Source organism: Xiphophorus hellerii, chromosome 4 (assembly GCF_003331165.1).
Source record: "Xiphophorus hellerii strain 12219 chromosome 4, Xiphophorus_hellerii-4.1, whole genome shotgun sequence".
NCBI lineage: Eukaryota > Metazoa > Chordata > Actinopteri > Cyprinodontiformes > Poeciliidae > Xiphophorus > Xiphophorus hellerii.
The window spans coordinates 28,005,907-28,027,425 of NC_045675.1; the positions used below are offsets into that span (position 1 = coordinate 28,005,907).

At 39.2% G+C, this 21,519-nt stretch overlaps 2 protein-coding genes across 2 annotated transcripts; one reads left to right on the forward strand and one right to left on the reverse strand.

Moving 5' to 3' along the window:
- Positions 1-1,555: 1,555 nt before the first annotated feature.
- wdr93 (WD repeat domain 93) lies at positions 1,556-21,062 on the reverse strand. The gene is given in 20 exon segments (XM_032560887.1): positions 1,556-2,550; positions 7,255-7,687; positions 12,270-12,305; positions 12,435-12,515; positions 13,656-13,791; positions 14,972-15,073; positions 15,211-15,367; positions 15,470-15,530; positions 15,621-15,828; positions 16,792-16,926; positions 17,001-17,111; positions 17,956-18,017; positions 18,214-18,340; positions 18,484-18,568; positions 19,267-19,352; positions 19,431-19,509; positions 19,630-19,694; positions 20,228-20,429; positions 20,654-20,743; positions 20,958-21,062. Coding segments are annotated over 20 exon segments (2,427 nt in total). The 5' UTR covers positions 20,976-21,062; the 3' UTR covers positions 1,556-2,397.
- LOC116718505 (gonadotropin-releasing hormone II receptor-like) lies at positions 5,665-12,980 on the forward strand. The gene is made up of 4 exons (XM_032560497.1): positions 5,665-5,794; positions 7,144-7,732; positions 10,601-10,805; positions 12,148-12,980. Exons 2-4 carry the CDS (start codon positions 7,184-7,186, stop codon positions 12,660-12,662), a joined length of 1,269 nt encoding a protein of 422 aa, XP_032416388.1. The 5' UTR covers positions 5,665-5,794; positions 7,144-7,183; the 3' UTR covers positions 12,663-12,980.
- Positions 21,063-21,519: the final 457 nt, after the last annotated feature.

Here is a 21,519-nt window from a genome sequence, read left to right on the forward strand (position 1 = left end):
GGTTGTTATGAACAAGCATGGGGTCATTAGGTCCTTCTCAGAAATTAAAATAACAGAAAATAGTCAGAGATTTGATTTTCCTTAAGTGGTGGAAGCTGGAAAGGCCAGAAATCACTGGTTCAAATAAACGCTTCCTCGTGTGTGCAATTGGCCCAGTCAAAGTCCAAACCTAGATCCAACAAAAAAAAATTATATTTTCATTTTGGGTGGACACAGCCACGTCTTGGTTGGTTTGCAGTTGTGTTCTGCTCTTTTTCATTTGATGGACTGACCAGAACCAGTGTTGTATAAAGTACTGAAATCTCAGAGTCAAGTAAAAGTACAAGTACCTCTCCAAAATACGACTTTGGTAAAAGTCGAAGTCACTGACTGAAATGTTACTTGAGTAAAAGTCTTAAAGTATCTGAAACGTCTTGTACTTAAGTATGGAAATTACTGTAAAAATGGATGTACTCAAGTAATGTAATGAAAAGTACAAGTAAAAAGTAAAACAAGGCAAGTGTGAATGACATTTCTTATATTTTGGTAAACTTGTCAAATAAACTTAAAATATTGTACCCAACCAAGTGCAGACAAAATTAAACCTGCTAATAAATTGTTCCAGTTTTAAAGAGTAGCACATGTTAATGGTTTGTGGTTTTGAACTTGCATGCCTTTCCTATATTCGTTAAATTTAGTCTAAATTGCTATCGCTATGGCTTCTGTCCCCCCTTGAACTAGGGTGACCAGACGTCCTCTTTTTCCCGGACATGTCCTACTTTTCAGACCTAAAAAGATGTCCGGGGGGAATTTAAAAATTGTCCGGGATTTTGGTCAACTGCCTCAAACACATTACATAGCTTACAGTGCATTATAGGGCACGGCGCTGCGTGTCACGTAATCCCTGAGCCGCGTCAGTGCGGGCAGCACTCTTCTGTGTTCGTCCCTCCCACCCGCTGTACGGTGTTCTGATTTCTGATTTCCCCAACAATGGGAGAAGCGAAACAGGTGTATCCTATTGGAGGTGATGAACAAGCCCAGGCAAGCAGGCTACGGACTTTGTTCGGTAGCCTACTTGCTAATCAGTAGGTGGGGTCAAAACACTTTGTTTCTCTCTCTCGCTTTTTTGTAACGAGTAACTAAACCACACATTGAAAATGTATCGGAGTAAAAGTACGCAATTAAGTTCGGAAATGTAGTGAAGTAAAAGTGAAAGTCATCAAAAATTTTCATACTCGAGGAAAGTATGAAGTACTCCAAAATATACTTAAGTAAAGTAGTGAAGTATTTTTACTTCGTTACTATACAACACTGACCAGAACTGCAAGATGTTGAAATACTGGGCTCCGCTCTGTGCTTTCGCCCTGACCTGTCTGCTGTGCTCCTCCATGATGCCGTTTCCTCACGGATGCTCTCTAACAAACCTCGGAGGCCTTCGCAGAACATCGGGATTTATAATCAGATTCCATTACACCCGGGTGGATCCTATTTACTAATCAGGAAACATCTAAAGGCAGTTTTGGGGGATTTCAGAGTAAAGGAGGGCCGAAAACAAATACACGCCACACTTATCAGATTTTTTTTTTTTTTTGCTTGTAAGTGAAATGTTGTAATTTCTCTTACATTTAAAAACTTAAAACTTCCTTGTTTTGGTCAGCAGATGCTGTATTTGAATCTCTCTATCCGTCTCTTCCGGGTTTTTGCACCACTAATTTGATTTCACATTGACTTTGTAAAATCTCCCAACCATATTGTCTGGTTCAACAAAAGTACAGATAAAATCCATGGTGGGATGGTGTTTTTCTTTCTTTTTTTCAAATCTTTTCTCATTAATTATATATTTATTTTCTTAATTTTTTACCAAGGAATTTGCGTTACGTTTTAACTGATCCAAATGGTCCTGTAACCGGACGGAGATCAGAGGGAAGTGCTCCTGCTGTGAACGGTGACCCGTTAAAACGCTCCTCGCTAATTAGTTAAAAGCCAGGCTGCTCGCCCGTCTCAAACGGGAACAGGTGCTGGTAAACCCGATATGTCGGATTCACCGGCTTCACCTGACTGCATTTCCGTGGAAAGCTCAGAATGCGGAGAAAATAACAAACAGCGTTGGTGCTCATGCAGGCAAAAACCGTCTTCAGTGCAGATCCGCAGGAGCGTCGCTGTGGAAACCAAACTATTTTTATGCCCACAGCTCGAACTCACACAAGCGCAGGTCGGAAATCTGAGTATCAAATAAAAAAAACGTTCAGTAGTTTTTAAAGTAGTTTTTAAATAGGTTTTAATTAGAGGGAAATATTTCAATCCATTGCTTCTTGTGATGTTGATTATGACTTACAAATAACAAGAAATAATAAAAAAAGAAAGGAAGTTTAGTGTTCGGAAGTTAGAATGTTTCATACAATCAGTAAACAAGATGTTTTAAGCAGAAATGTCCGCCTTCTGAGACCTATGTTCATGTCTATGAATACTCGACATGGTGGGTCGACACCCCAAACCATCACTGGCTGAAAACCTCTGACTTTACTTCAAGCAACAAGGATTCAACAAATGAAATGCAAACTTTACCTTCATCTAATAACTTTGGACCACTAGGCAACAGACCAGTTTCTTTTACTCCTTAGCCAAGGAGAAAAAGAACCGGATGGAACCGCCTCTGACTTTATCCGTGGTTCAGCTGTTGCTCGACACAAGGAACACGACTTTTGCAGCCCATGTGTCGGACCCGTCTGGCTTTAGTGGCTCTTGACGCTCCGACTCCAGCCTCAGTCCATTTCCGGAGAAGTTCCCCCAAATTCTCCAAGGGATTTTTTTGCTCTACAATCTCCTCTCAAGGCTGCTGTTTTCCTTCCACTCAACTTTCCATGAATAACTTTTTCAGAATGCTCTAATTTTCTGAGACGTATCATTTTAACATTTTTTAATATATGTAGCGAAGATGCAGATAATACAGGTTTGCTATAATCAAAATAACAAGTATTGAAAGCTTAAAAGGGTTCACTCCCTGTGTAATGAATCTCTATAAAACTTCAAAACCATTACATTTTTTCACAATCTCCCATTTTCAAATTTTATTCTATTCTTTTTCACTTTCCATGATGTATACCCTATGGTGGTTGGTAATTTGCAAATAAATATATTTTTTTAAAAATTACGCTCCATGAACTTATCGAATGTCATAGCAGAAAACTAAAGTTCCGTCCTGTTGGTAAAGAGGGCAACAAATTGTTAAGGTACTAAAGTTTGTTTGCTTTTTAAAAGCCTGAGTGTGCTGTAGAGTATTGTGTTTCATTCATGGTTTACTGGATGAATGAAGCCGGAAGAAAATGGCAAACAGAATATCCTGTTTGGGTCAGCGTGTTCTTTTCCTTCCTGGCTGAGATTTGGCCATCATTTAATCAAAAACAAATCCATCTCTCAACAGATCCTGCCGGAAAGGACGGGAGAAGGAAAACGAGACCGAATATTGTTCCCACAGCTCTTTCAAAGAGACTAATAATCTGCAAATGATTTAACGATGCTGTTTTTAAAAAAAATCTGGTGATTTATTGTTCCTTTTCTTAAATTAACAGTCTAGAATTTGATTTTACTGCGCTGTCATAGTCAGTGTTTTTATGTACTGAGCGTAATTAAATTAAACGCATTAATTTAGCTAATGTCAGCAAGTTCATTACCAAAGAAATGAGTAAACCAAATATAAAACCGCAATCTAAAGGGGAAAAGATCTCCACTCCAGCGATTAACATTGGCAGGTTTACAAGTGTATTTATTTTAAAGGCGTTTTAATGTGAACGATGAACATAAAAGTACAAAAATAAAACGAGTTGGTGTAAAATGTTGAGAACGTTTTATCCGTGATTTATCTAAAAATAAAACCAACCTCTTAAATAGTAACGACGGGATACAAGTTTACGAGTTATTGCTCTCAAGGGAAACAACGACTTTATCTTTTGGTAGCTACAATTGCCAGTGTGTCGCCGCAAGCACTGCCACCTGCCGGGCGCCAGGTGTAAGTTCATTAAATAATTCTTCATCGCTAGTCAGCCCCTTGGACAAATCTTCCCTCCGATAGTATGAAACCGGTACAAGAAAATATGGCTGGATCAAATAACAACTAAAGATGATTATTTTTGTGAAAATTCTGAACTACTGACAGCATACAGACGACGAGCTAAGAAGAGTAGATAAAAGCACAGGAGCAAGCTGTAATAAGACACTAAGAAGCAAGAAAAAACTGTTAAATTTTTCATTACACTGAATAATGTCAAAAATGGGTCTACATGTTGCTTTCTTATATAGCCTACAATGTAAAGTTACATGCAACTGGAAAACTGCATGCAATAAATGGCTGAAGTGTAGCAAATTATTTAAATAAATATTACTTCTATTTGCTAAATGCTTGAGTAAATATAGAGTTTCACACGACTTTACTCAAAGTCAAAAAATGATGTCCAGATATTAATATTATAGCTTTTTAAGCTTTGAAGGTAATTCACAGAGTTTATTTTAGTCATCCGTTTTTCGGACCACACTGCTTTCTTGTAAAATAATAATAGCAATAAGAAAAAAAAAATCAACTAAGATATCAGGAAAAGAATTATGGACTTGGTTCACTTTTGGGTCCAATTTGCAGATGCAAAGATGAGAAATGCTTATGTCTGCTTGCTAGAGTCCAGTTTGTGTCAGGTGAAGAAGAGTTGTACTTACTGAAACGGAAAAAAAAACAAAACACTTTTAACATGACATTGGTCGTTTTTGTTGATTTATCAAACCAAAGCATAAAGGAATGAAAATGTGTGACATTAGAAAAACAACAAGAGCACAACCCTGAATAACAGCATCCTCTGAATAAAGTGCTAACAGACTCCGCCGTGGCCCTCGGACGGCTGACGTTCCTCAGACCGAACAGAGTGGAGACAAGAAATGTGTTTGGGATAAAAAGGAACGTGGATTTAATTCATCTCTGTCACATCTCCTTGAACTAAACGAGGATGTCACCATGGAAACAGACTGCAGTAATTAAGCTTTGCTCAGACATGTTTATGAGATATCATTGAACACTTGGTTGAACGGAAGTGTGTTTCCTGCCACAGACTGGGAACAAAAAGCAAAAAAATAAAACTTGACAAGATATTCATGCTGGTGCGTGTTTTTGAAAATGAAGTCGCCTCGCTTAAATTTCCAGAGGGATGAAAACCGTGTGACAACCACTCTGATTTCCTTTTTTCTGAAAGAAGTGAATCACAAAAACCTGTATTTATGTTTGAGGGGGAAAAAAAACTTTTCAGGTGGAATATGTAAAAAAGCAAGATCAGTTTTGGAAGTCAGCCATCACTTAAATATGTGATATACAATCTCTGGAGGGGGTCCGACATATTTTCTGTGATATTTTCAAAAGGAAAGTTAGGAGGAAGTGATATTATTGACTTAAAAGTCCTAATGGCTGCAAAAGAATATATATTTAAAGCTGCTGTAATGATTAACAGTGAAACCCGCAGGGGGAAAAAAATGACAAGTTAAGACAATAACCTCTATTGCTTTCCTTTTAAACCAGCTACATTTGTTGCTCCCCATTCAGTATAAAAGGATTTATCCACCAGTACAAGAGAGAGAGAGAGAGAAAGAGAGAGAGAGTTAATGTGAGGAGCTGGCGTTAAGACCACTCCTCCGTAGGTGAAGCAGCTCTGATGATGGATGGATGTTCAGATAAAGGTGCAGCAGAAGCTGCAGAGGAGCTCACAGTGACCCGCTGCGGTTGTTAGCATGTCCTTCCTCACAGATTTCCAAACATTCCCGTTCCTCACAGCCTCCGTCCACGGTAAGCTTAAGTTTTATTTCCCCTTTTTGATATTTTATTTCTGTTTAGGATAGATTACAAAATTGCATTCTGTGCCATAAGCATTTTTGTCTCTCTTCTCATTTGCTTCAAGACTAGAAATGCTAAAAATGATCGACAGAAGTGTTTCCTCTGTCAGGAATTTCCTGGCGGATGAGCAATAAAATGCCATCTGTGGAGAGAGTCAGCGGTCGGTAATTGGGTGTGGGAGTACAGAAGTGGAAAGAAAATATCTTCAGGACATTAAATGTTACACATGTAGTCTGAACCGTATGTCTGCATCCATGTAGATATTAGAGTCTGGCTGCAGTGATATGTTTGTACGTCTACATGTAGTAATCCAGAGTGGGATAATGTTACTGTTCAAAATAAAGCAGCCCAGTTGTTTAAAAATCACCAGAGGCAGAAATGAGTTAGCATTAGCCCGGCTTTGAAATATCTGATGTAGTTTTTTCTTCTTTTTTTTTTTTGTTTATGGAATTTAAAAAAAAATGATTTCATGATACAAGTTCTCGATTTTATGCAGAAAAATACGCAGATGCTGAATGTCACCTGTTCTCTAAGAGCCATTAAGCTCACAGTATTATTTAGAACAAATTTATGCAACTCGTCAACACAAAGTAATATGTGATTTTGGAGCTGAAGGAAAACGAAACATCGTTCTCAAAACGCTTGATGACAAAATAAAATCTAGACAGTGTGGCATGCATGTGTACTCAGATCAATAAAGCAATTACATAAAACCTCTTGGAGTGCGCGTCCCCACCTGATTAGGTTTTTCTCCATGTTGCACATTTCAGTTTTATAAACATGTCTGTGTGGAAAATTATTTTTTATCTCGCTTATTTTTCCATTTAATAAAGTTATTGAAATAATTTTTGATCCATTCCAATCGGCTTTTTAAAATTTCACATGCTCAACAAAATTGGCGTGACGCGTATCTAAGTTGTTCACTCATGTAAGAGCAGGTTTGTGATTAAAGCACAAACGTCCATCTGTTCCAACAAAGCGGCGCGTTAGCCCTTCCCCTGACAACCACGGCTAAGCTGCTGGCAACAACCGTCACACGGTGAAGAGGCTGCGGTCAGTCAATGACTACATTAGTTGGCGATTATTTTGATAATCTGTTAATCACAATTAATCCCTATTAATCGTGATTAATAATCACGATTAATCGTTTCAGTAATAATTCTATTTAGAAGCTAAGCTCTGTTTCCATGGTGATATCCTCATGGCATGTTTGTAGCTTTGTGTGGACAAGCGGTGGCCACTTCCTGCTCTTCCATTGCCACCTGTGCTGAATCCCTCTTTTTTCATCCTTCTCGTTTCAGACAACGGGCAAAATGCTTCCTCCTCCCAAACGCGCAGGAAATGAACGCCATTCCGTGTGAGTCCGCAGTGACCATGCGTGACCCGGCGGCGGACCCCCACGTCAACGTCACCTCCAACTGCTCTTTGGCCGCCTCCAACCTGACAGCCGCGGCAGACGTCCCGCAGCTCCCCACCTTCACCACAGCGGCCAAAGTAAGAGTCATCATCACGTTCGTCCTGTGCGGCGCGTCGGCCTTCTGCAACCTGGCCGTGCTGTGGGCGGCGCACAGGGACGGGAAGCGGAAATCCCACGTCAGGGTGCTGATCGTCAACCTGACCGTGGCCGATCTGCTGGTGACCTTCGTGGTGATGCCCGTGGACGCGGCGTGGAACATCACCGTCCAGTGGCTCGCGGGGGACTTTGCGTGCAGACTGCTGATGTTTCTGAAGCTGCTGGCCATGTACTCCTGCGCTTTCGTCACCGTGGTGATCAGCCTGGACAGGCAGAGCGCCATCCTCAACCCTCTGGCGATCAACAAGGCCCGGATGAGGAACAGGATCATGCTGGCGGTGGCGTGGGGTGTGAGTGTGGCGCTTTCGATCCCTCAGGTAAGGTCAGTCGTGCTTGGAAGGCAACATGACCGAAAGGTCAGGTCTGATGTCGGCGCTCCTATATTTCTAGACGTACCGTTTAGTTACTTCGCTCTCAGAAAGCCAAATGTGCCTATGCTGCATGCAGGGCTGGAACTATTGATTATTTTAGTAACCGATTACTCAGTTGATTAATTGATTAATTGAATGAAGGAAAAATTGGCCCATTCTGCAGATTTTTCTTTCAACCACTTAAGGCTTTTTTAAAATGTAAAATATTAGAAATACATTAAAGATGCAAATAAACAAATAGTCCAGCATCTTTAAAAAAAATGCAATAACATAGCATTCCTTTAGTGTACGCTTCTGATCATTTGTAGATTCATTTTTGCATTTTGCAATTAATAACTGGAGAGCAAAATGTGCTTTACAGGAGATTTTGTATTTTATAGAATTTGAACAAGATAACAACACAACAGGTCTACTTGAGGAGTTCTGGGTAAAAAATATTTACAGACAACATTTTAAATATTAAATGCAAACGTACATACTGTATGTTTTATACAGTTTTGGCCTAATGACTGATTTGAGTGTGTTGTTCTTTCAGCAAACGTCTTTCTTTGAATCTTCATAGTGTAGCTAACGATTAATCTAAATTAGTTGAAAATTATTTCAATAATTAATCATTTCAGGCCTATGTGCATGTGATTTAATGATTTCCATTTGAGCTAATCTTTAACCACCTTCAAACTACCAAACCAACTGTTGAAAAAGCTTCTTTTTTTCTTTTTTTTTTTTGCGCAAACCTCAATAAATTTTACAGAACTTCAACAGAGATTTTATATAACAGAACAACACAAAGTAGCATGCAGCAAAAGGGAACCAGTTTTCAAAGGTTGCAACTAAAATCGGAAAAGCGTGGCGTGAAGTTTGTAAACGAGATGGGCACATCCTTTCTTTTCGACGCTCTTCCACAAAGGCCATATCCGTATGGGACATGAGTTAAACCCGTCACGTAGTTTGGTATCAGGCTCCATATTTAAATGAGCTGAATACAAATGCATGCCACACCTTTCAGATCGTTATTTGAAAAAAAGCTCCAAAAACACGTCACCATTTCACCACGCTGAAGTTGTGCGCAACTTTGTGTTGTTCTGGCGCATAAAATCTAAATGAAAAAAACTGCTCTTTTCAAGGCAACACAAATCAGTTTCAGTTCAATTATTTTAGGCATCAAGAAAGTGAAAGCACTAGAGAAGGCATTAAAGATATAGACGATAATATATTTTAGAGTTTTATAATAAACTAATGGGAGAATAAATATAAAAACTGCCGATTAGCTCACAATACAAATACTAGAGTGTAGAGCAGGAATGAGAAGGATTATTCTGGAGTAAAATAACAGATATGGAAGTTGTCGAGTCTTAGCGAAGTTGGATTCCTTATGATGTTCACTCTTAAGGTCAAATGATGTCACTCTGAACACAAGATCCCCAAAGTCACAGAAACATCATATCATGCTCCAGTTAGCATGTGAAATATCAAAGCTCATGACTGCCAAAAAAGGAAAAAAAGACAAAAAACACCCCTGAAGATATTTGGCTTTTTGAAAGTTGAGAATCTTTTCTTTTTGAAATGACATGTCAGCACAACCTGGACCGACAAATCTCTATCTGAATAAACTACAAGATCTTGGAACAGTTTCCTTTGAGCAGATGTCACAGAAGCAGAAATCTTTAGCCAGCATGTCAGCACAAACTTCTCATTTAAAGTCAAGCGTTGTGTTTGATTTTGTAGTGATATTCTCTGAAGATATCTTCAGAGTTATACATAAACAATGTTCCAAATCTCATTGCTTAGAAGCGATAAAGTACAAAAATAAATAAATAAAAAATTGACCAAAAATCCCCCCAAACTGCTCTAGTCAACTTGTTGACTAGTTCTGTTTAGAAAAGTATATTCCTGTGTTAGAATGTCCCAGTCAAAGCCCAGACCAAAATCCGGCAAGACTTAAAAATAGTTTTTCAAAGACTCACCAGGAAATCTGTCTGAGTTTAAACTATTTGGGCAAAAAATGTCAGTCTCTGGATGTATAAATCGGACAGAAACAGACATCAAAACACAGCGAAAGTTGGATTCAGTATTAAGTCATGGGAGGCTGAAATCACCCTGAGCTGTTCAGTGTTTGCTTGTCAAAAAAAACACACAAAAAAAGACCTCTCACATTTAATCCCAATAAAATATATCAACTTATGTTGTCAAAAAAAAAGATGAAAGGCATGAATAAATCTACGGGATACTGTAAAATGTTCATTCTTGAGTTTTTATGAGGTAAATAAACCAAACCACGGCCTCTCCCAATTTTATGGCTGGTATGGTTCAGAGGGAGGAACAAAGGGGTGTTAGACTGCCGTGAGGTTATGCTATGAGAAAGAGAGGAAAGTTGCACCCTGCTACTTTTCCCACACAGATTCACCCTGGCAGTGGAGATTTCACAGCAGTGACTGTTAGCATAAATCCTTGGGTTGCACCACGTTTCCATTTAGCCTTGCAAAAAGAAGACAAAAAGACAAAAAGCGAAGTGTGTCACGGGCGATGGAGTAGGAAAACGATCCGTCACAGAGAAACAAATCATTTAAGAAGACAATGACCCGTGTTGGACTTGGCAGCAGATTGCAGTACGAGCTGCAACTATTTTACACACCAGTTATGAGAGTTCCTGTCAATCCACACCACCTTTGAGCTTCTTGGTGAGACAGATCACACTCCTGTTTGCCCAGGCGAAGCATGTGAACATACCAGTGAGTTATGAAGTTAGAAAACAATTTTTAAAAATATAATGCCAGACTGGTCATTTCAACGGACTAAAATGGCTTTCCTCCTCAGATCTTCCTGTTTCACAACGTGACCATCGTCCATCCTGAGAAGTTCACCCAGTGCACCACGCGGGGAAGCTTCGCCACGCGTTGGCACGAGACGGCCTACAACATGTTCACCTTTTCCTGCCTGTTCCTGCTGCCGCTGGTCATCATGATCACCTGCTACGCCAGGATCTTCCATGAGATCTCCAAACGACTGAAAAAGGACAACCGTAAGTCTGAACTTGCGTGAATCGGTTCGCCTCGCTACGTTCCAAAAAAAAAAGAAACATAGCACCAACGACTCTTTCTGCAAGGGAGCTGACACGGGTCTAGCATGAAACAGATGAGTTCATCTGAGGAGATGTGGAGCAGCCGAGGAAGAACGTAAGAATGAAAACTGAGGGAGCTGAGGTCTGTTAACACAGATGGAGCTGAACTTAGGCTACAATCCACTTCCCAGTCGGAAAGGTCAACTGGAACGCCCTCCCAAGTCAGGGAGCAACTCCGACTAATCCCAATTACGACTTGTAAGGCACAATTGGCCGCTCCTCGCATAAACAGTCGTAGCGAAACGTGGTGGAGACTTGTTTATTTTACGGAATATACGAGAGCGAAATGCCTGGAAGCAAAGCTTAGAATTATCTTCGTGAGCAGTACTGCAAGTAACGATTATGGGCGTCGCCGTGCTGAAATTCTGACTTATCGACTAGAATGCCGTGACCTCGGGTCTGACAGCTCCGAGTTATGACATGCCAGCCAACTGGAATGCAGCATAAAACTCAAAAGGAGCTACAAACAGAGGGGAAGTGACTAACGCAGCTTTAGGAAAACCTATTTAATTGCACTAAAAACAGAGCACCAAAAGAAATGAACTAAAATGGCAACATCTTTCTTCCAATAATGAACAGAAAAATTAATTGAATATGACATATAGAACATAAATGAACAAGGAAAATGATCAAAACCCAAACAACCACAATCCTAATAAACAGGGACTGGATACAAATGACCTGTTTTTATTCTCTAACTTACTTGATGGGTAAGATGAACAGTTTCACGAGGTTTTGTTCATGTAGAGCAGCGGAGAGCAAGGAGGGGTGTACATGAGCCTGATTAACAACACTAACGCCCTCCTCCTGGCTCTGATTGGTTGTTTCTAGCTGGTACTGGGAGCACTGGGAGAAGGAAGAGGAGCTCGAATTTTTCTTTTTTTTTTGCAGATTATCTGTTTTATGACTGGGCGATTATTGTGTATGGACAGTTATAACAAATATGGGGGGAAAAAAACATTGTTTATAAAAGTTACACATTCCCTTTGCAGCTTTGAGGGCTCAACTTTGAACTGGTTTGTTGCTGAAAATGTGCTGCATAAATAAAATTACCTTAGTTTACATCTACAAAGTAAAGTGTGACCTGCTTCCTGTAGCTCTCATTTCATCACTTCACCAATCTTGAAATAACCTTATGTCCTGCTCACAGAACAAACAATCATATTTTTATTTGTTCAACAAATCTTAAACCACAGTAAACCTGTCTGTCTCGTTCTAAATATCTAGTCTCGTCTCTCCCCAGTGCCCACCAGCGGAGTACGTCTGAGGTGCTCCAAAAACAACATCCCTAAGGCCCGGATGAGAACGTTAAAAATGAGCGTCGTCATCGTCTCGTCTTTCATCGTCTGCTGGACTCCGTATTACCTGCTGGGCCTCTGGTACTGGTTCTTCCCCGACCACCTGGAGGACAAGGTGTCCCACTCGCTGACCCACATCCTGTTCATCTTCGGGCTGGTAAACGCCTGCCTGGACCCGCTAATCTACGGCCTGTTCACCATCCACTTCAGGAAGGGGCTCCGGAGGTACTACCCCAACGCCGCCTCCGCCGGCGACGCGGAAAACGCCACCGTCTTAACCGGATCGTTCACGTCTCCGGCCCTCTCACTGTCCCTGAGGAGAGAGTTGAGGCGCCTCAGTCAGGAAAAGCTGGTGCTTTGCGGCGACAGCCACAGGAAAGCAGAGCCTCCCTCGCTAAGCAGCAGCTTTCTGGCAGAGGACAGAGATGTCCAGCAGTCCAGTCCCGAGAGCATCTTGTGAGAAACATGATGAAAAGCTGGGCGATAAATCAATTTGATCAGTTAGTCAAATTTTTGCTTTTTGAAGACTGGACTTTTTTTTTTTTTTTATTTCCACCAATGCACTCGTTGGGTTTCGGTAGTTCAAAGTGGTGTCGGCGCCATCTTGTCTTGGCAGCTTCTATTTATTTGGACTTTGAATTCAGGTCAACTCTACGACAAAATATAAAGATCAAGCTAAAATGTATTTTTTTAATGAGAATAAAGTTTACAGGAATATAGTCGTAGTTATAAGAAAATAAAGTCGAAATCATACAAGAATAAAGTCTTAATATTATCAGAACAAAGTTACAATATTAGGATAACAAAGCCGACCATTTTGTGAGTACTCCACCACAAAAATCAACAAAAAAATGTACTGAGGCTGTTTCTTACTAAGTGACTTTTTTCTCGTAATTTTAAGATGTTTTTCTGGTAAAATTGCATCTTTATTCTGGCAATATTATTATTCTGCTATCTTCTCTTAAATTAGACAAGCAGTCTCGTAGCCTGGCCATAGCACTCCGTCATTCAACTCGCAGAAAGGATGACTGAAATAAAAGCCACTTTTTGACAATATTTCCTGTCATTTGTGATTTCCTTTTGTAGAAAAGAGAGCACAGAAGAAACATCTAGCAAAATCAGAAATTGAATCTTGCATGAATAAAAAAAAATAATCTGTTTTTATTTTTAAGCCGCATCGCCCAGCCCTGATACTAAACGTGAAGCAAAGCTTCAGGAATGCAATCCTTTTTTTTTTTTTTTCCAGCCGTATTATTCTTAAAAGAGACGTTTTATGAAAGCGAGCATCGTTTTGTAAATTCTAATCTGTCAGCAGCTACAAATGAAACGCATCCACTGTGTCTGATTCAGACTGGCTGCTGGCTCCTGTGCTGCTACTGAGTTGAAACAAGTGCTGAGAACAGACAAACAAAAGTAGGTGGCTTTGAAGAAACAAAAATATCATATTTTATGTCCTATCAGTGACTCATTTGTTGACATTCTTCTGATGTTTGCGGCTCCGACGTGTGCGCTGCAACGCCGACGCGGTTTTCTGCATCTTTCCCCATGTTTGCTCAAGAGCTTTGTTCCTGTCATCCACAGATTGCGCTCTGCGTGGAAAAACAGGAGAAAGCAGTTACAGCGTAAATATGTGATACTGTTTGTTCCGATTCATTCTGGGAATAAAATCTGTAAACATTTGTATATACAGTGTATGTGTATGTAGAGAGTTGTGACGCAATGTTTGCCCCTTTACGGAGTCCTTCTGGGTTTTTTTTTTGTCACACTTTAATGTTTCAGACCATCAAATGATTGTAAAATCAGACAAAGATAAACTAGACCAATACTTTGTCTTTCTTCGCTAAAATGTATTCAAACCATTTTGACTCGATGTGAAGAAATCAGCTCCTTGTTAAATTGACCTGTTCAAAGTGACTTAAATAGCCCCTGTCAACATGAAGTAGGCTAAAAGATCTAAAGACAATCGACACATCTTTCCCCACTATGAAAATAAATCAAGAGCAGACGAGAATCAAAGTCTACACACGACTTTGTTGAGGGTTATAAAGTCATTTTTAAGGCCTTGGGATTCCGTCAAATCACACGGAAAGTCATGATCCACAAAGAAACCAGAGAGCAGGGGTGAACCTTCAGACCGAAACGACTCTGTAAGTACATCGACGTCTCACTCGTAAGGACAGACAGCATGCAAGCCTCACTTTCCGCACTAAAGTCAGTGTTTATGAGGATTCTGTAATAAGAAAGACAGACTGGGCAGAAATGGCACGCATAGAAGAGTCCTAAAGTTAAAACCACCAAAAAAAGAAAGAACCCAAAGGTCCCTCTCATGTTTGCCAAGAACATCTTGATGACTTTTGAGAAAACATTCTGTGGAGACAAACTTTTTTTTTTTGAAGGTGTTCATTCCATTACATCTGCCATAAATTTATGGAAGCAGGAGTTCTGCTTTCAACCAGGAAATTCTGAATGGAAACGTCCAGCCGTCAAGTGAAGCTCAAACCCACTTTGGTTGTGCAGCAGGACAAATATTCAAACCACACCAGCAAACATGAAGGTTTAGGAGTGGCCTAGTCAAAAAACAAGAACTTCAGTCTTAAGAAGACACTCCAAAGTGTTTAAATATAAACAGAGTGGACCACAATTACCAAGCAGCGACGATGTGAAATGTGGTAAAGTCACAAACGTCAGTCTTGTGAAAAACAGCTGAAAATGATTCCGTTTAGATCAACGGTGGCAATCGACAAATCGGCTACTGTCTGGAGTCCTAACCTTTGCTCAAGATAGACGTTGCAGATTTCCTCCAGGGTACCATGGTGATGTGCTGTTGGCTGTCTGGGACAATCAATGTGAGGCTTAGTGATGTCAGACTGACTGAAATAGAAGACAAAGAGCTGACTCTGGTTTCGCCTCTCCAACAAATCACTGGTTTCCTGGTCACCTGGGAGACAAATGAAAGCCTTTAGCTACAGGAATGACTTTTAGGCAATACGCAGGATCGTACTAATCACCTCGTATGAACAGCGCTCGCTGTTCGGCATTTAGCGTGTAAACGGGATTGTAGAGTGAAGCGGTTTGGTGGGATGTCGGAAGAGTCAGGTAGCACACGGTTTCTCTGCTGATGGCTTCTGTCAGGAACATGTTTCCACTTCTTTGCATGATAAGTGACTAGTTTGAGGAAGAAAAATAGAAGCAGTACATCAGCAGTCCGGAATAATATTGGTCGAAAAATGATGCATTTTTGTCATCCAACAGATTATATGTTCCTACCACAGCCTGCAGGAAAGGCACAGGTATAGCAACAGTCGGGAGATCCCTGCTGTCTTTTGGTCTGTGATATTAAATAGAAAGTAAATGTGTCAACACAGCACGTTTATTTTGTTTCTGTAGGAAAATGTTAAATATGTAACATTTAGGTAACCTTTGGAAGAGCTGGATGGAGCTGGACCGCATGCCTAGTCCTGCAGTCACCATGTAAATTGCTCCGTTTTTACACGACGTCAGCATTCTGACCGGTTCTGTGCCCACAGTGACACAGTCCTGAGCAGGAACAGACCAGTTGTCAACAAACTGTATCCTGGAGAAGGCATTGGTTTCTCCTGGCACCAGAACAATTGAGACCGGGGCTCCTAATGGGAAGAAAAGACAAAGTAAGAATGAAATATTTTACTAACTACAGTCCCCATCCTTACTAAAGACATAAACATAAACATTTACCCCCTCTAGTCTATAACAAAATGTGAATTGTCAGACCAAGAAACAAAACCTCTTGAGTCATTCAGAAAATATTAACCAGGGTAGGGTTAGGGTTATAGGATTAGGGTTTTTTTTTTAACTGTAAAGGCAATCAAGTAAGTCAGTCAGTTAAAACTTATGGTGGAATACTAGGGCTAAACTACAAAATAAAAAATAACTAAAATTAAGAGAATATAGCCATAATATTATGAGAATATAGTGATAACATTATGAGAATAAACTCGAATGATAAAGTTTAAATAATACGAGAATAAAGTCATAGCATATTGAGAATAAAGTCATAATATTACAAGAATAAAGTCATAGCATATTGAGAATAAAGTCATAATATTACAAGAATAAAGTCGTAACATTATGACTTTATTCTCAAAATACTATGACTTTATTCTCTTTGTATGAGCTTTGTACTCATACAATTTATTCTCCCAACATTATGACTTTAGTCTTGCGATTTTATGACTTAATTCTCGTTATTTTCTTATTTTAATTTTTTCTTAGCATGGCTCTAATTTTCCTTCGTAAAAACTAAACAACCTCGATACAAAAATTCGATGACTGACAGGATGAAACGCTTTTCTGAAATTCAAAAATAGGGCTTAAATCATGGCACATTTAACGAACAGAAATTTGTCACGTGTCAACAAAATGACAGACGTCTGAGTTTAGCTCTAAAGCTATAGATGGCTGGATGTCCATGAATGTGCCAATGTGGCAACTTCACTTCCAATAAAACAGCTACTCCTGAAAATGAGTACCTAAAAAATAACCCACAATTTTCTCCAGCATATCAGGTGAATAAATCATATTCTTAGAGATTCTCTGTAAGCTGTGCTCACCAGATTGTCTGTTCCAGATGCACACCATAGCATCCTCGAGCCCGAGAGCAATCAAGTAAGTACATCTGCTGACAGCCGAGCAGAGGATTTCCTTCGCATTTGGCCACAGCATTTCTGGCATGGGTGTCACATCTGCTTCAAAAATAAACAAACAAAAAAGAAAGTGTTTGTTACAACAAGGCGTACTGATTCTGAATATTTAAAAATACATAAATAATTAGATGTTCTTCCTGATTTGTTCTTTGGGGTTTTTTGCAGCAAATACTGAAGGAGACTAGTGGATCCGCTCCACCACACAGCGACAGCCACAGGGAGTCCCGCTGAGAAAAAGGATATGTTCGCTTCAATTTGATGTTTTAATAACAGATGCATTCATGAACTTTTTGGGGGTTAGCTTTTGTAAATAGATGTGATTTTTTTCCCCCCAGGATAGAATAACAATAAAAAGGTCTAAAATCATACATACATGCACTTCAACTAAATTGAAGGTAAATTTTCCTTAGCATGTTGCAGAGAACTGTCACGCCAGTTAGCATGAATGCTAACTAGCATGGATGAAACAGGTTATCGTCTGAAGTTGCTTCACCGTCAACCCTATCCAAAAATGTTGTCACTTTTCTTAAAAGCTTGGTTCACATTAATAAACCAACTAATTTAAATAAACTTAGAGAGAGCAGTCAAATATTCAAATATTCTAAAAATAATAGCAGGTTGATTTAACAACAACAACAAAAAAAAATGGAGGATGTTCAAATACAGGTCCTGTACATATTTTTCTTGGCTACTTTGCAACTTGCAATGGGAGATTTAGTGAGATTTTATTCCGGGTGGTTTTGTAGATATTTGACCTTGCCTGTGTTTATTCATTTTTTGCTATTTAGTTTCGAAAAAATCTGTTGCAAATGAAAACTTGTGCATTCTTAAATCGATTATTAATATTAGCCCAATTTTACTTATCGGAACAATAATGTGTTCAAAATTCACTAACAACGGCCAACACCGATGTTAATGACTAATAATTGACAGAGACCCAAAAAGAATAGAACAGATAGGACATGACATGCACAAAATGATGAATGCGTGTGAATGTCTCTCTTTTGTTTTGCATAAATCACAGTGTTCAGCTATTACAGAATGCAACAAAATACCCTTTGAATTCCAAACCTGGGTTTTCTGTACTGTCCCCAGTTGGCCCATGGCAAGGCAGGAGAAAGTGCTGAGTGCAACTGGTGGAAGAGACAATGCAGAAAGGGACGATCGTTAGAGTCTCAAGACTTGCAGCCCGATAAAAATGACACAAAAGCATAAAAAAGCTGCTTTTGCGCAGCAGCCTTTAAAATGTGTTTGTTTTAAATTTAAACCAGCCTTACAAAAGAGAGTAGCAGTCTGATTCTAATCGCATTAGCTTCGATCTATATGCACCTCGGGCTTTCATGTGTCTTCTTTGTTGTTGCAGCATCTGAACTGGAGGAGGGTTGTTCCTTGTGAAGGCGGCTGCTTCTGATTATATCGACAGTCAAACAGTGTGTCAAAAAGTCCAATGGCTTTCCTGCAAATCAGCAAAGAACATGTAAGATGTGCTTACATGTACTAATTAGTCTTTAATTAGTGTTTAAATCGTGAAAGTCCAAAAGAACAGATGTGGATCCAAGTTCTAATGAGTAAAAACATTTAAAAGATTTTTTTTTTTACCCGTTGGAAGTGTAGGTGGAGAGATTTTCATCATCAGTGTAAATGGAGACCATTTTATGTCCAATCCTTCGGTTAAATTTTCATCCTGAGGATTTGATAAAGTGTCTGAAAAGTGTGACTTCTTTTACCGATAAGTCATGTGGAGCCCATTCTACCAACGTCTCTAAAACAGTAGAAGGCTGATTTAGTAACAAAAAAATGGAGGATGCTCAAATACAGGCCCTATACCTGGCCCTAGACCTTAGGCTATTCTAGAGTGACTTTTGCCTTTTCTGCATTGACCTGGAGTAAATTCTGACCCACACACTCATTAAGGGACTGCGACCATGACAGAAATATTAAGTTGTGTGTCATCTGCATAGAAATGGTGAGAGATTTTGCAGTGCTGCTCAGTTTAGGCCAGGAGGAGAACATTGGATGAAAACATCTCGACAACAGAGCTCTGTGGAACCTCGTACAGGATCTCATCCACTAAAACCAATGCAGATGTTTTTGCTGCCTCGCTGTTGATTAAGACATATTGTTTCCTTTAAACGTTTCACCAATGCTGTCTCAGTGATCAATAAGAACTGAAGAACTTCTTCTGTCTCTTGTACATACGGAGTAAATTTATTGATAAAGTGTCAGAAGAGCATTGGTTAGATCTAGGTGTCCAGATTAGACTTTTTAAGAAGTTTAATAGTTGCTTTTCTCATGACAAAGGAGAATTACATACGTACTACGTATAAAGAGTTTGCAATATACCTAACATAGCCAAGGTCCCAACAGATCATTGGTCTTTACCTTTTTTTGTGATGACACCATCTCTAGCTCTCTCAGCCATTGCTCTACAGGAAACTGATAGACCTCTAGCCACACTACACCATTGCCTACAAAGATGTATGAAATCAGCAGTTTAATGTAAAGATCTAATCATATGTGTTCGTGCTATGAAAGAAGTTACTTACAGCTTACTGATGCAGCTCCATAATGCCCACCTTCATGTAGGTCAAATGTCAAAAAAATGCTTCTTACAGTGACATCTTCCTGTTTGACAAATGATTTATTCTTATTAACTTGGTTTTGCTTACGTAGTATAAGGGAACTATGTCCTAAAAGAAGCTAGCAAACAACAAAGTGATATCTAGTTGGAAGTAATATACCCACCATTATGTTGATAATACTGAGAAGATGAATATCGTCTGAGTGAAATCCAAACACTCTGGCAACACCTGGGGAATAGAACGCATAGATATTGACTGTTTTTTTTAAAGAGCTGGCTGTTTTCTATAAAAGAAAACATTTTAAGATTCTTATTTAAATCAGTAAATAGTTATATTTCTCAGTACATGTTAATCCTTGAGAAATATATTAATTTGACAAAAATGCTCTGCTACAGTGTCTTACAAAATTATAGTTGTTTTTTCATATTTTGTCAAACTATAACACAAACTTCAATGCGATTTACAAACAGACCCAGATAAGGCATTTTAAGGGATTTTATTTCTAGGAACTAAACACAGATATAAACTCTCTTATCTGTAAAAAAAAACATTGAAAACCCAGGTTCTGTTTACTTTCCGCTTTTGGAATTTGAACTTTCTGTTTGTTTATCGCATTGCATTGAAATATGTGTCAGTAATGCCAGAAAATAGAAAAATACTAAGAAGAGTGGATACTTTTTTTTTTTTTGCAAGGTACAATAACTGATAAGGAGGAATGGAGATTTTAGCATTAGATTAGTGGCAGGTCTGAGGCATTCTACCCATGTCATCCACGGTCCCAAGCAGATAGGTCATCTCAGCCATTCTGGTCATCTGGATGAAGATCAATTCCAGCTGTGACTGAAGCCATTCCGCAACCCGGGTGAAAGAGGAAGCGCACCACACAGAGAGGCCCTGATTGTGAGCCAAGCCTAGAAATCTGCCGTCTGCTGTGCACGTCAGACAGTTGGTGTTCTCTGGAAGCTGACGCAAAGGCACAATTGGAAAGCATTGAAAGGCTTGCTTAACTATGTCTAACAGAATAGAAAGCATGTCCTATTTGTGAGCTTTAAATGCATCTTTAATACAGATATTAGAACAAAAGTAAAAAAATTACATCTTTACGTGATTTGCTGTGTAATACAGATTATAGGGACGGTTTCAATCTTAATCAATAATATTGATTGTTGATTCATACTGTACTGTACCTGCGCCACACCGGTCAGTTCTAGAAAAGGGACCAGTACAGGCTCTGGTTTGGCGTCCTCTTTGCCAGCTCCTAGCATTTCCGCTATATCCTAAGCATTCAGTACATAATAAAAATAATTATTCTTGCATTGTAGGTTTACACACACCGCATATTAAGCTAATTTACTTTTGACCCTAAAAAAAAAATAAAAAATCAAACTGGACAACTTGACAGGCTTCGAACATCATAGCAATGGTTAAAGGCCGGAGATAATGAAGCTGTCTGTCATTATATAAATAATATAATGTCTTTATGAGTTTTACCTTTGTTTTTGGAAGCATTTTAAAACGAGTTCCCTGAATAGCGCCGTTGGGCAGTTGTCATGACAACCCGGGACAAGCAGAAGTCACGTGCCGGTTTATGACCGAGGCTGAGCACCCGGATGATAATGTTTACCATTTGGAGCAAAGACGTAACGTGTATTTCTCGAGCTGAATTTAGAGATGGGAATTTCGGCTCGTTTCTAAGATTCGGATCATTTGGCCAAAAGGGTCACCTAAAAAATTTTTTTATTTGATAAACACAGTAAAAAAAAATTTAAAAAATAAAAATACATATTTACTTTTTTCAATTCTTTCCTAACAACAAAATTTCACTTATTCAATAATGTTTAATCATTTAGACACGTAATGCGCATTTACCAAGTGGAATAATAGTAATACGTGGTTTTAAAAACAGTCTCACATGTAAAAATCTAGTTTTATTCAAGCCTTATGTCAATACTAGAACCACTTTTTTTTGGTCATTTGAGGTAGGCTATGTCTACCAAGGTCACACAAGCAGAAACAGAAATGTAGCTCAATCTCAGTGAATGGAAATGTGAGC

What these genes read in the sequence shown, in the direction of transcription:
- LOC116718505 (XM_032560497.1), top strand. Translation starts at nt 7,184, where the DNA reads ATGAACGCCATTCCGTGTGAGTCCGCAGTGACCATGCGTGACCCGGCG. An exon ending in TGGCGCTTTCGATCCCTCAG is followed by an intron (nt 7,733 to 10,600) that starts GTAAGGTCAGTC and finishes TTTCCTCCTCAG; the next exon opens with ATCTTCCTGTTTCACAACGT. An exon ending in ACGACTGAAAAAGGACAACC is followed by an intron (nt 10,806 to 12,147) that starts GTAAGTCTGAAC and finishes GTCTCTCCCCAG; the next exon opens with TGCCCACCAGCGGAGTACGT.